We start from the raw sequence: 15,289 nt of genomic DNA on the forward strand, positions 1-15,289 counted from the left end.
CTATGGAATGCTGAATCTGAAGCATAAAATACCCTTTTTTTGTTTCTTCTTATGATGGTGACTGCCAGACACAATGAGCTCGCCAAGGCAACATTACTACACAATGATCATAACATAAATCCCTTCTTCTCGTCGATTCCCATCTCCTCTTCAGTCTTCATGAATCATGACCGCTGCTCGGTGGAGTCGTTTTCCCACGGGAGATCGTAGCCGTTGATTGAGAGCAGCTCCAATATCACGTGCGCAAGTTGTAGCTGGTTGTTGTCAAGCTCTTCAACGAAATCGAAGCCGTTGAAATCGTGAACTTAATCAATGGTCGAGTTTGATTGCAACGGTCCCAAACACATGTGCAGCATAAATTTGAAATTTGAATTACAAGGTCCCAACGGCACATTCTTTTGGGCGCCAAAAGTCGTTTGGCCCCTTTTATTGCCGCCTTAAGCATCCACGGTAATCTCTCTCTCGTTTCTTTTGTTAAACTCTCTCTCGCTAATTTTTCTTCTCTTAAACTCTCTCTAATTTCTTCTTCTCTTAAACTCTCTCTCTCTCTCAATTTTCTTCTCTTCTCTTCTGTTAAACTCACTCACTCACTCACTCTCTGTCGCTCAACAACATGTCTTCCTCTCTCATCTGTAGGAAGAGAAAACGATGCCCCAAGGTTTTCAGGTTTCACTCCTTCGCTGACCATGGTTGCCCCATCGCACCTTCTGGTCCCTTCCGCGACAACGTTCGCTTATTTCTTCAAGAAGCGGCACAACCCCAAGATTACACTGTCTCTGGCAACCCCCTATGGTGCACCCTTCTCATTCTCAACCGCGACAACACTAACCTAACGGCTCCTCTCTACACCATCGAAGAGGACGTTTCCCGTTCTTCCAATCCCTTCTGCGATCATTGCCGCTGTGTAGGTACGTTTACAATTTCCAATCTTTTCCTCTTGGGCTTGGTTTGGTTGATGATTCTTGATCTGGGTCGGTTCGATTTTGCAAGAATTTTGATTTGTTTGTTTGTTTGTTTTTTTTTTTCTGAATTGGGCATGCGTCTTTAATTTGTTCGAGTCTTGAATAGGGTTCCTTTTTTCTCGTGCTTTCTTTGACGTCTGTTGTGGTTGTTGTCATCGTGATCAGTATCTCTGAATAGGGTCTTTCTTTTGATAATGAAGTGGATGGTGTGATTAGGTTGTAATTATGAAATAGTGTGATCAATATCTCTGAAATAGGGTCTTTCTCTGATCTGAATAGGTCTCTCTCTGGTTGGTCGCCAATTATGAAATAGTTATGAATTGCTTAAATTGTGTCAACCGTCTAGAATGTGAAATCCATAGTATGAATGCTTAGTTAATATCAGTTGGGTACTGTGCTTAAGAAATTATATATGTTTCGTGATCTGAATGCGTGGATTCTGTTATAGTCTATTTACTACTTGAAAACTCTTTTACCTTGTGAATTGGGTCGAGTTACTTTCTGTTCTGAGTATTTGATTTTCTTGCGAATTTTATGTTATATTGAAATTGGACTTAGTGTGTGGTACATAGTGGGAACAGTAGCAAACCGAACCTGAGGTAGAAACTAAGATTTTGGTTAATTGCAGTAATTAAAATTAAATAGTATACTAGCGGAAAAGAGAAGTAGATGTAAAGGAGTACGAATAGAAAATTGCTGCAATAGTGTGGAGAAGTTGTGTAAATAATTATACTTTATTTAATGAATGTACAAAAGGAATTCACGTGACTCAGTTGTTTTACTCCTCATGAAATACTACGGAATCAAATTGAGATTAAAATTTGGTAAAAAGGAAAACTACAATAGATACATATTATCACAATGGGAATGTAAGAAAATTTATAAGTATTATGTTGAGTTGGTTACTATGGATATAGCTGTATTCCCTTGTTCATTCTAAGTAGAAATTTAAATACACCTTGAAGTTGGAATGTGATTGTTGTGAAATTTGAAATGTTGGAAGTCTAGTCTATTTAATGGATTATGATTGATGACTGTTTCGAATGGTATTGTGTTAATGATGGGAAAGATCAGGTCATGGTAATGGATCCTCTGACCAGTGGAGTCAATTACATCCGAGGTACCTAGGACAGCGGAAAGCTCGAGGAAGTTTCCTCATATGGGTGTATTGGCGAACTGTATGAGAGGTACCATCGCACGTGATATGTACGAAGAGCATGCTAGAATTAATTAATTGCTTGCATGACTGCTTGGTATTCTAAATTTATTTAGTACGTTGTAAAAGAATAGATTTGGTTACTTTTGGACTTTAGAAAAATATTAGACAAGTGGCTACAAAATAAACTAACAAACTTAGCATTTCTGGTAACCACGACAAATAGAATTGAGCATTTTAGAATCTAAGTATTCTTACTCGTGTCCTTAATTCAGCTTCATAGTTCAAATTCAATTAGAAGTGTCTCCCAAACCATAAGCTCTAGACCAAAAGCAATACTCATTAATGTAATTCTCTTCCGCAAGATAGTAACAAATAATGTGCTGTTAACTTAATGGATGCCATTAAATTTTTATATCTCAGGAGTGATGAACTTCTGTAATTTTATGAACACTCTTCTACATTATAAATTAGCATGTTGGGCGTTCTATTTTAATTGCTTGTTTTCCTGTAGATTATTAAATTAGAAAATTCCACTTCTAATACCTGTCCAGTCTGGTAGATGGTTGTGAGGTGTATCAGATTGAATTCTAATATGTATAAAGAGTCACTAGGGAAAGGATAACAGTATAAGTTGTAACCTGTAAACTTTAAAGATAAAATAAGTGAAATTGAAGGTTCTAGTTAATTAGTTTTGGTCTGTATATGTGATAGGCAGGTATATCCGATTGTTTTAAAATCTGTCTAACTTTGTATTGTAAAATTTTGTTGTGTGAACAATTATGAAAGAACCTTGGGAATTAAATTGACCCTCAACCTATCCAGCATAAAATTTCAGGGCATCTTTTTGAAATTCATCAGGTGATAAAAAGGGGAAATGATACCAGGCATGGCTGAGTTTTAATTTTTCTGTTTTGTAGTTAGTGTAAATAAACTGGGTATCTTTGAACTCTGCTATTGTATTGAGCATTATCATACTTGGGATCATACTCTTTGTTGAGATATATAGTCCCACATTGGTTGTATGTGCAACTAATGTGGAGTTTATAAGGCTTTGGGCACTCCCACCCTTTGAGCTAGCTTTTGGGGTGGTGACCTTAAGATTCTCAACAGTGGTATCAGAGCCGGATTGGGCTCGAGCTAGCCTAGTGATTGGCTAGGAGGCGGGTCGAGTACTTTGCGCTTCGGGTACTCGGTTGAGGGGGAGCATACCAATGGTGGGTTTCACACTTGAGGGGGAGATTGTTGAGATATTCAAGTGTGATGAGTCCCCCCACATTGGTTGGTAATGAGCTAAGTGAAGAGTATATAAGTGAAAGGACCCATGAACCCAATGCCTTAAGGTTTTGGGTTGAGACATGGTGTCGTTTCCACTTGCTACGGTTGGTGTAGCCTTAGCTCATTGGTGGTGGTTCCCTGCCACGGGCTTCCCCTGGACCCGCTTGACATTGGAGTTTGAGGGAACGAATTTCCCAACAGTGGCGCCCCCCACTTTCTCTTGTGGCGTTTCTTAGCACAGGTAGGCTGGGCCTGTTGCATTGTCCACTCTTCAAGCCCAATGGGTTCTCGTGTGAGGGGGCGTGTTGAGATATATAGTCCCACATTGGTTGTATGTGCAACTAATGTGGAGTTTATAAGGCTTTGGGCACTCCCACCCTTTGAGCTAGCTTTTGGGGTGGTGACCTTAAGGTTCTTAACACTCTTCATGGTGCGAGAAACAAAAAGGAAAATTTTAGAACAGCTTACATTTATTCGAGTTATTAAAAGATAACGTTGTTCTAGTTGTTCTATTAGTTTTATAAACGAGAAGTGTGTAGTTATAGAATTGAGAAGTATGGCATTGACAAATGTAAAAAGAGCTCCTCAACTTATTTTATGTGTATGCTAATTTTGGTTTAGCTGCTTCAAGTTTCTTTGGTTTGAATTATGAGCCAAATTTTCGTTCATCTAGACATGATTTGCAATAGGAGTGTGTTGTTATTGAATAAATGTCCTGTTTAGAGATTCTTGAAGTGATTAGTCGAATTGCTACCCTTATGATGCATGTGGTCGAACTTGTTGAAATATTTTGTGGAAAGATCATAGTTGCATGATTTATGTCACATGAATGAAAGAAATGTGATATGATTTATACTTGCAATTACTGAATTAGGTCTAGTTAATTAAAATTTCTCTCGTTCCAAATGTAAAATGAATTTTATGTCATATGAGAAATAATATATAAAGAATATGTGATTTTAGAATAAATTATGTTTTGGGAATGTTGGAAGTGATAGGTGTGTGGAATATTGCATATTGGTAACTTTGAAATGTTAAGTAAAAGGGGTCATGCCTGAGTCTAGGGGACATGTTCAGGTTTTTTTAATGTGTGTGAAGTTAGGGTGGTCATTGATTAAATTGTGCAGTGCATGTTGTTTGTGACAGCAACTATTCGGGAATCGAGTAATGATTTGAAGAAACGAAATGAGTTAAGTCGATTGAACTTTTTAGGTGATTGTTCAGAGATACTGAATTGTCTTGCGAGATGGAATAGGGTGTTACGATATACGTTTAATTAGGTTTCAGGTTGGTAGGACGAAGTTTGGGGACAAACTTCAAATTTGGTGGAGAGAGTGTAACAACCCTCATTTTTATTTTATTCTATTTATTAGAATCTGATTGAAGTATAGCAATTAGGAGGCAAATGGAGACCTTGTCTTTGTAATGGGCTGCGGCCCAAATGCTGTTTTATTATGTACCCTATTCAGCCACTTTGAGTTAAGGAGATGGCTTTAAAAAGGGTTCAAGTGAGGTTGGCCCAGCCCAACATTTCCTTGTATAATTAAGATAGGATAAAGATAATGATACAGTGGGACTAAAGGCCTGTAACAAACCGTATAATTTGGAAGTAAACTAAAAGATAGTGATGGATATTAATGTGTGATGGGAGACGAAATGCAAGTGCAAGAATGGTAGAATTAAGCTAATTATTATGTATCAAGACCTAGACCCTACTTAGTGGGACATGAAATAAGAATTAATAGAAAATTAAGTGAGCCCAATTCTTCCTGTGGACTCTTGGGTTGCGCCCACATCATCAATTAGGGGCATAAGATCAGCCCATTTTCCTTCATCATGGGTTCACTAACCACATCGCAAGATATCTTAAATTGTCCTTAAGAATATGGTTACTTGTCCATGCTAAAAATCTGCCCTTGCATGCGATATCATTGGCCAGAAAAGTAATCATACAACCTACCCTAAGTTCAGAATTTGCATGTGAGAGTATTGGCCAACAAAGTGACATAATTGGTAATATGAATGAAGTTCTGACTAGTAGTACCATTGATTTAGGTGAGCATAATTATTAAAGTGTTGGACTAATTTGGCTGGACTATATTTTGTATCAAACCTTGTATGAATTAAGCTTAGTTGGACATCATGTTTTAGGTCCTCCTTAGCGCACCCCTGGTCTTTTGGAGTTAAATTTGTGAGTAAAATGTCATGAACTTGTTTTCATATTGAAACCCGAATTGGTGTGCTTGGGAGATGTTGGATTTCTTTCACTAAAAATTATTTGAAGACAGAAATTTGTTAGTAAAAGAACCATGATAATCGAATGAGAATAAAGGGGTCTAGAGGAATGAAAACTTGATGCAACGCATAGGAATAATGTGAGATAATATTCTGATTTGTGATGCATTTGTTTAGGTCCGCGAACTTCTAAGAAAGTGGACTGAATTGGTGATACGTTGTTTAAAAAGTTGTAAACGTCACAGGTATGTGTTAGGCGGTATTACCTTATGTGACTATTAGCTAGTGTATGAGATTGTGATGTGTTGTTCACATATGTTCAATATTATTTTATGATGATGATATGGCAATGGTAAGAATATGAAATGATGACAATGATATGTGCATGCATTTTTACATCATGATGCATTTTTCTGTTTGGTGTGTGACCGCATTTCATGGCATGTATACATTAGATCCATGTAGGCTTTGAAATGTAGAATAGTTATATACAGGATCATGTGGATGAGCACGCATCATATAGGCATCCCTCGGTACCAGGGTATGGGACACTTGGCATCCGTCCGCATAGGTCACAGTGGGATTCAATAAATGAGGGTGCCGTTGCATGGAATTCCCACTGTGTATGCACGCGCCCGATGGTGCTATGAGCGTGATGAAGGCATTATATACGCAATATGATATATGATGAAAAGGGTATATGATGAAAAGGTTATATGATGAAAAGGATTTCATGTTTGAAGCGACTGTTTATAATTTTGTGCCTAGTTTAATACTGTTGCATTATTGGTTTTGTTGCCACACTACTGAGATTTTTCTCACCCCTTTGGAGCTGTTATTTTTATAAAATGGCAGGAGGACGTAAAAGCTTTTGAGGACTTGGATATTTGCTGTTGGTTTCTACTATTGGGCATGCTGCTGTGATTGTATTATTTTCATGGATGACTGTACTAATTGTGGATGTTTAAATTATTAGTGAACTATGTTTGCATTTTGTTTTAAGACTTTTAAGAACAGCAAGTGTTTTGAAACGGATTTTCAGAACCGTTTTTACGAAAACTGATTCATGGCGTTTTGAAAGCTAAGTTAAAACCGTTTGTGCGAGCATTTTGTAGGTTGGCGTCCCGGGGCTACGGACCTTTGATTTTCTTATAATTTATATGCACGCGTAGCCCCAGGTGTCTAGTTTCATTATATATAAACCTTTCAACGAAATTCTGAAAGCTCGATTTATTATGATTTTCGCAAGTCAGGTCGTTTGATATACATTCACTGAATTTTAACTCTCGCCTTACGAGTTATGTTTCGAGGGGCAAATGACCTTCAAATTACTATTATTTTATATGAACGCGAAGCCCCGGATGTCTAGTTTCTAGATTACAAAGAATATTTTTTAAATCGTTGAAGTGAATTTTATACGAATTTTTAAAGACAGCAAGGTCTGCCAAGAAAGTTATATTTTCAGTAGTTGAGAAATTTTGAAAGTATACTCTGATATTGGTGACGAACCCGATTTCAATTATAAGTTTTTAATTGGCATTGTAAAAGTGATTTTCAGTCTCTAAAATATGATTAAAGAACTCTAATCAGCTTAGCAAACAACTCTCTTGGATTCATACAAGGGAGGGTGTTACAAGGTCTCTCTCTGGTTGGTCGCCAATTTTGGATTTTTTTTATTTTTATTTTTAGATTTAGCTAGTGATTCGTGAATTTAGTTTTGTTTTGCAAGAATATTGATTTATTCTGAAAAAGGTTCGTTGGAATTTTGATGATTTCTACCACTTCTGGTTTTTGTAATTATGATTTAGTTCTCTCTTTTATTTAGAAACTGAAAGGGGTTGCTATTGATACTGATAGTGTGATAACAATACGTGGATTTGTTTGTTTTGTGATTGGTAGGTTGGAGCGGCCATTATGTATCAAAGAGACGATACCATTTCATAATCCCGATGGACAATGGGTGGCATAAACCCTTAAGTGAAGGTGCTCTGGATAATCAGAGTCATCTCTTGCATGGGGTTATTCACTGCAATGGATACGGCCATTTGCTTCGTCTCAATGGCGTAGAAGGGGGTTCTAGAGTTCTCGGTGGGAGAGAGATCATGGATCTCTGGGACAGGATCTGCATCAATCTTGGAGCAAGGTAAGTGTTGTAATATAGTAACAAAATATTTAACTCATTTATTAGTTTTATTTCTGGAATTCAATATTTATTTGGCTATTTTCTTCGTATGGCAGGAAAATTACAGTGGAAGATGCCTCAAGGAAGAGGTCTATGGATCTTCGGTTACTTCATGGAGTTGCTTATGGGCACTCTTGGTATGGTCGGTGGGGCTATAGATTTTGCCGTGGAAGCTTCGGTGTAACTGAGCAAAATTACTATGAAGCAATTGAGGCTCTTGGTACTTTGGAGCTTGAAAAGATTGTAAAAGATTTCAGCGAGACAAAGTGCCACAAAAAAATCAAACAAATGATTCGCTGCTATAGAGATATGAGTGAAGCTCAGATTATCACAATCAGAGATCTTCTCAGGTTTATGCTTACTGTCAGGTCTCGTGCTCCTGTTTCTAAGATAGCAGAAATTTCTGCTGCTGCTCCTCCCATGAAGGAAAAATCTGCTAGGTATAAGAAGTTCAGCTGTGCAGTGACTTCTATGGATGGCAGGTGGCCAACAAGGAGACTAGAGTTTGCAGCTCAAGTGATTGTTGATGTACTTAAAGAGCACAAGGCTGCCCAATCAGGTTCTTGTGGGATGACAAGGCAAGATGTGAGAGATGCATCTCGGCTCCACATTGGTGATACGGGCTTACTGGATTATGTGCTGAAATCACTTAACAATGTGATTGTTGGAAATTTTGTTGTTCTTCGCAAGGTGAACCCATCAACTCGGATCCTGGAATATACTATTGATGAGCTTGGCAAGGGGTTCAAAGCCCCTGAACTGGAGTCTGGGGTAATGGCTGTTGTAGATCCCCAAGTAGAATCATCTTGGGTTCCTGGTAATGATGTCTACAATGATGTGTCTTATCTGTACAAAAATGTACTATTAGGCTACCTTGATTCAGAACCAGTGGACTTGGCAGCTCGGACAATTCTTGACAGCAGGCACTTCGTGAAGGAGTGGGCTTTTAGGGATGAAATGGAGCAGGTATTGACATCCATCTGCCACTTGAAGCTAAATTTTGTGGACACTGAGTCTGAGTTGAAAGGGCTACCTTGTGGCGAGATTGTTATGGTTCCACTGCAAGCAACGGTTGGAGACTTGAAGCAAGCTGCTGAGGCTGCTCCGAGGGATACTTATTGCATTGCAGAAAGACTTATAGTGACAGAAATTGCAGAATTGATGGATGCAAGTGATGAGGAGGTCCTTTTGGGACTAATCCAGTCTGGTGTGGAACTTTCTGTGAAGGGTATTGCCATAGATTTGTGTACTCCATTGAAGTACCAGGGAGCGTCTGACAATTCGAAGGTGAGGTGTGCATGTGGTGCTCGTGACGATGATGGTGAAAGAATGGTGGCTTGTGACATCTGTGAAGTGTGGAAGCATACACACTGCTGTGGAATCGATGACTCAGAGACAGTGCCACCATTTTTTGCATGCCCTGGCTGTTGGGATTCACTTATACCCCCAAGGATGGAATCCGGCTTCAGTCTGAATTGTGCTGATGATTTTCTGATTCCAAGGGTCTATAGTCTCTAGTTTTTCTCATTGGTGGAGAAATTCTTGTGTTTCGGAATGCAAGCTGCTATAAAGGTACAAATATTTTGTGGTTATTGATTTTAGTAAAAATGTTTAGAAAATTATTAAATATAATGCAGTAATCAATGTTTGTGAGTGACACATAATGTCAAGAGACATGTTACTATATTACATTACATGATGCATGCCTTTCTTGAACTCAACGTTCCTCTTTTTTTATTTTTGGGATTTTTTTTTTTTTTTTATGGTGCTATCTTTTTTTAAATTAAAATTGATAGCTTGTGTTTTGCATTGGATTTTGGCCGGTTATTACTTTTTCATTTAACACATGTACAGCTTTAATTATTTAATTCGTTATGTTTATTCGCATACATACAGAGGATAGAACTCAAGCATACATGCAAATGAAGCAAGCCTATATAAAGTTTCTTTAATTACCTAATGAGTCTTGCAGTTGTGTAAGCTTGGAGTTCCTGCACCATGAAGAACAATAGAAATTTCAATTATAATTAGAAAAGTCCAAAACATAAAATTTCTTTCAACTTCGAAATCTATTGACATAAATCTGTTATCCAGTAAAAAAAATTTATAATTAAAAATCCAATATAAATTAAAATTTCTTTTAACTAAGAAATCTGTTAAGTTTGGTTTGGAACGAAATCACCTGTTTATAGACATCAGGCAAATCGAATGTTCCTGTAGTTCAGGCAAATTAAACGTTCCTCTAGATTTTATTTAGGTTATCTTTGTTCTTCTGATTTCATAATTCACTTCAATTTAGTGTTTTTATTGCCAGATAGGTGGCACCAATCAGCAAGTGTGATTTTAGTTTTGCAATCTGTCATTCGGAAATCTGTGGAAGTTATGAATTTCTTAGGGGTTTTTGTTTCCATGTGGACATGATTCTCATTCCATTTATCTGTAAATATCATGGGAATGGAGTGATGGTACCATCATTTGCATATTCCAAATCTTAAAAAGGAATGAAGTTACATATTCCACCTCATTCCAATATCACTTACATTTTGGAACAGTCATTCGGGATTTATTTTCTTATCGCTGAAGCTACATTGATTAAATTCTGCAATATTTTGTTTTCGATCCATCATCTTGTTTATTTATTTTATTTATTTATTCCTTCTGCAACAGGTGAATAATTATAGCATGGTGAGTTTTATACCTCTGGACTTGAGGAAGGACAAAAGGTACAGCCTCTATCTTTTTCCTGCTTGTCCTTGCTGCCTTTTCTTTTTTTGAAGGATCTTACCTTGTTTGCATATAAGGGATATGATTTTGCTCCGGTGACCGTATCATAGATTGGCGTTGAGTAAATGTCATTGATGATGCTGAAATATTAAAATTGAAGGGTATACTCTGGTAGAAATTATTTTTATTGAAGAAAGAAAAAACTGTGGCGTGAACTAAGATGAACTCAAATTGTGGATCTTGTGGCTTGTGTTTCCAGTGCTGCTGATAGATTTGTTTGTCTTCACGATCATTCTATCAAAATATTTTGGTACATCAATTATGCTGTGCTCGTGAATTAAAATGCCAAATTTGCTGTTGTGAGTTTGAATTCAAACTTAAATAATTGTTCAAGAACCTGGATTTCATTGTATTTTGGCTATTCTGTAGAACATGTTACTCACCCTGAACTCCGTAATATGCTCTACACTTTTGATTATTTCCAAACTTTTACTACTAGATAAACAGGTTTTGGGTATATTGGATGATTGGGGGATTTTTAACTATATGTTTAAACTTGAATACAGCTTGTGTGTATGCTTGCTTCCTTATATCGAGGATGGAATGACTTGAAAGCACTGATTCTTGATTTATTTTCACTAGCCTATAAAGTGGGTTTATGTTCATTAATTTCGAAACTCATGACTTTTAGGAAGTTTATTTTAATTTTATCAGTGAAGTCCAGCTCATAAATATTCAGTGTGATCTTTTGGTAAACTACAGGAATGACCTCCTCTTCTAGTTATCTTCCATGCTTGTTTCATGTTAGTTCTGTATTCATGTTCTACTAACCTTTCCAAAGGGTAGTGCAAGTCATTGAACTTTACATTTCACATCCTTTGCTTCATTAGTTCAGCCCTACCCCAAAAATGAAGCCATTTTTATTTTATACTTACTATTGTGTTGTTCTCATTTACAGTATACAATATGTATTGGGGCCCAAATTGACAACTGCTTCCAGTATGGGCAAGATGCTGATGTGAAGATTAAAGGATTTTGACCCGGACGATGACGAGTAGCTTATTCCCTTTTGCAGCACTGTTTGGTGTGTTTGAAAGTTCAGTCTTCCCATCCACAAAATTGTCTATCAAGCTTACATTGTTAATATCTCATTAGATTGTTTCAATATGAATCGGAGACTTTGATGATTTGTACAATTTAGCTTCCAAATGGGGAGAAAAATTGGGACGGATGCTTGGTCAATATCTTATCACTACTTGCCTGGTTAGGACATGAAAAATGTTTTTAGACCCTTGAACCTTGGTTACTAATTCTGATAGCATTCCAAAAATTTGAACTTATATTAAAAAGTTTGATGAAGGCAAGAACACACGAGGTTTTTCTTTTATCTCTCTCTGGTGGTTTGTTGAATTGTGTTTTGAAAATCTTGTTTTCTCTTGCAAATCCGAATTCTAGTTCAACTCATTCTCTGAGATTAAGATTTGGAGTTGAGTATGTTTGACGCCACCACAAACAGTGGTTAAGTAGATTCACTTAAGAATCAGTCAATGATAACATTTTTTTTTAATATAAGAAACTATTTGAAGTAAAAGCCACAGTTCACACGCCTTTTAAAAGAAAAGGTTCTTGAAAGAATTTCATGAATGTCAACTTTGAAAAGCCTTTTGAAGCTTCTCAACACTTTGATTTTAACAGACTAAATAGAAATGTACAAGTAATAAAATGATAAGTAAAGATAGTTTCCACGAGGATTTGTATTCAAACACCAACTAACCATTTATAATTAAGTTGAATCAAACAAGAATTCATTGAATGCATTGATAATTGTCACCAGAACTTGAATTATATTTGAAATCGGTAAAATAATTAAAATATGAATTACAATTTTAAAACAAGTAGTAAGGAAATCAATATCCCTCAACCATAAACTTATGTAAGAATCGATCCAATCATGAATTATCTCCAATGTGATGTCAATCAATCTTCTTATTATCACTAAGATGTAATTCCTTACATCTTAGTTGATACATTAATCAAGAAATCCCAATCCCTTGGTGATTCCCTTCTCAATACATACATTAATCACTGAGATTTTAAAGATGCATCAGAATCGTATTTCCATTCCTGAATAATAGAACACTGATGATGAAATTGCCAGTTACAGAAGTAATGTAAACATTCCTGTTCTACATTACTTCCTTAATGGAAAGAATTAACAAAGACACTTTCATTCCATCACATAAAAGATAATCATAATATTCAATCAACCATACAAAAATTCATCCTTGAGTTTCATTGAAATCCAACTACAAGGGACTCTACTCAGACATAGAAACAAAAATAACAAGAGAAGAGGAAAGATCAAACTCCATTGTTATGTTGTTGAATCTTCAATCTTCAATCACAATTACATAAAGTATACTAAAACTAATACAAGACTAAGACCTCAGAGAATGAGAAATCAGTTACTAAGTGTGAAGGCCCCTTGCCCTTTTATAGTGTACAAGTTCAAAACTGAAATAACATCCAGAAACTGACATAGGCGTTAAAACGCTGGATCGAGCGCTAAAACGTGCTTCTTTGTAATTGTTGTCACGAACGTTGAAACGCTAAAACGCTCCTTGTTGGACGTTTTAGCGCTCAACTTGAAGGATGTCTACCCGCTTTTAACTGTCCTCAGCGCTAAAACATTTCATTATGACCGTTAAAGCGCACACTTTCAGGGAATTTTGGCATTTTGTTGAACATCAACGCGCTAAAACGCTTGAATTGACCGTTTTAGCGCTCGAGACCCGCATCTTTTTGAACTTTCCTTTGCAGCAACACGCTAAAACGTTTGCTTTGGCCGTTTTAGCGCTCAGCACCATCACTTTTGGGCTTCCTTTTGCAGCAGCGCGCTAAAATATTTGCTTTGGCCGTTTTAGCGCTCAACACTTGAATCCTCCAAATTCTTCAGAATCTTTTTCCTTCTTTCTTTTGCTTCTTGAAATTCATTTTCCTATAAGAACAATGTAAATTTTCAACACAAACTTCAAAACTTGTATTTAAGACTTTTTCAGGACATTAACCCTCTTTTCCATCCATTTAATCACACAAATTAAGCTAATTCATGCTTTAAAACCTTATAAACCAAGGGTTTATCAACCGCAAATTTTAATTGAATTGGATCGATTTTTGGATTGGTTGATAAAAACCGATCCAATCCAAACCGATCCAATATATTAATTCACCTCCACCTACTTGGGCTTTTCCCCAATCATAGCCCAAAAACTTCTAAACCCAAGACCCATTAACCCATCAACTAAACTCAAGAAAAAACATAGTCACGTCTCATCAATAAAATTTCATCTATGTAGAGGAGCTTCATATCTCATTGTCCAAAAAAAAATTATATTATCGTTTACTGATGCTTTTGTATTTCAAAAAAAAAAAAATTTACAAAGTCAATATATACAAAAGATATTATTTGCAAAATAATCATGAAACAAATATTAGGATTTTCAAAAAATCAAAAATCGATCCAATCCAAATCGAAAAAAATTGGATTGGATCGGGTTGGATTTAAAAAAAAAATTCAAACCGAATTGATGATTACATGATCAAACCGAAGGGATTGGATCAGATAATTTTTGCTTCTAAAAATGATCCAATCCAGTTCGCGAACACCCCTACTGAAAAATTAAAAACAATGAATAATGTAAGGCTTGGATTTTAGCCACCAAAGTGGCTCTAAATGTAGGTACCTGCGTCAGTTTTGAAGGATTAAACTTTAATAATCTTTTTTTTTTTCCAAGGTATCTTTCGAGGCGGGAGATCACATTAAGTGGGTAAACCTCTCCCAACAAAGCCTTCTCCATACACACGGCCAGGAATCGAACCCCTGTCAGCATGCTTAAGGAACCCAGCTATCTACCAACTGTGTTGGGCTTTGTTGGTAACTTTACTAATCTTTTATTAACCAAAAAATAAATAAAATAAAGTGCATTTATTTGATAATGAATTTTTTTTTATTTTGTTTCTTTTAACTATATATCTTGAATTCGAGAATAGAGAAAATGAAATTTGCCCTCGAAGGGGGTCTAATAATGCTCAAATAGTATTAATGGATTTGGATAAAAAATAAAATAAAAATTAGAGTAAACACCCTTTTTAGTCCCTGTCAATATCTACGAAGTCCTTTTTAGTCCCTGACAATAAAAAAGGATCAAATTGGTCTCTGAAATTACAAAAAAAGGGCCATGTTAGTCCTTATGTCAACTCCCAAATATGTAGAGTGACCTTTTTCTTGTACTTTCAGGAACCAGTTTGGTCATTTTTTATTGCCAGAGACTGAAAAGGACTTCGTAGATATTACCAGCGACTAAAAAAAAAGGTGTTTTCTCTCAAAATTATAGTGCTAGACTGGCATGAGTTTCCAATTTGGCGGGTGTGGTTTCCCAATAAACAGGGAAGACAAAAACCAACAAAATGTACTTAAACCCCGAAATAAATGTCGAGTCGAGAGAAACCATATAATCCACGTGACTTACACAAGTAACATTTTGTACGAGAGCGTGGAAGCAGTGAAAAAGTGACTTTGCAACAACAACAACAACAAGAACAAACACCTTCCCATGCATTTTATAAGAACAGTTCTCCTTCATGCGGGAAGCATTTCTCTGTAGAGAATCAAAACTCAGCGACAATACATATACATATATATATTGTGTGGTGAGTTTTTTTGTTTAGTTGGGTGTGTGTGTGAAGGTGAAA

General features: G+C 36.4%; 1 protein-coding gene across 1 annotated transcript; it reads left to right on the plus strand.

The window, feature by feature from the left end:
- The first annotated feature begins 613 nt into the window (after nt 1-613).
- LOC133301354 (PHD finger protein MALE MEIOCYTE DEATH 1-like) lies at nt 614-11,903 on the plus strand. The gene is made up of 5 exons (XM_061500983.1): nt 614-908; nt 7,531-7,774; nt 7,870-9,385; nt 10,481-10,536; nt 11,496-11,903. The coding sequence occupies exons 1-3, from the start codon at nt 614-616 to the stop codon at nt 9,329-9,331; spliced, it is 2,001 nt and encodes a 666-aa protein (XP_061356967.1). The 3' UTR covers nt 9,332-9,385; nt 10,481-10,536; nt 11,496-11,903.
- The last annotated feature ends 3,386 nt before the right edge of the window (nt 11,904-15,289 follow it).

This window comes from Gastrolobium bilobum, unplaced genomic scaffold (assembly GCF_033153095.1).
Source record: "Gastrolobium bilobum isolate Gb01-03AN ecotype WA unplaced genomic scaffold, APGP_CSIRO_Gbil_v1 utg7287, whole genome shotgun sequence".
Lineage (NCBI taxonomy): Eukaryota > Viridiplantae > Streptophyta > Magnoliopsida > Fabales > Fabaceae > Gastrolobium > Gastrolobium bilobum.

Bases quoted from the DNA above. Each gene is read 5' to 3' on its own strand.
- LOC133301354 (XM_061500983.1), top strand. From the start codon at position 614: ATGTCTTCCTCTCTCATCTGTAGGAAGAGAAAACGATGCCCCAAGGTT. The intron at 909-7,530 runs GTACGTTTACAA...TGTGATTGGTAG, and splicing joins CGATCATTGCCGCTGTGTAG to GTTGGAGCGGCCATTATGTA. The intron at 7,775-7,869 runs GTAAGTGTTGTA...TTCGTATGGCAG, and splicing joins TGCATCAATCTTGGAGCAAG to GAAAATTACAGTGGAAGATG.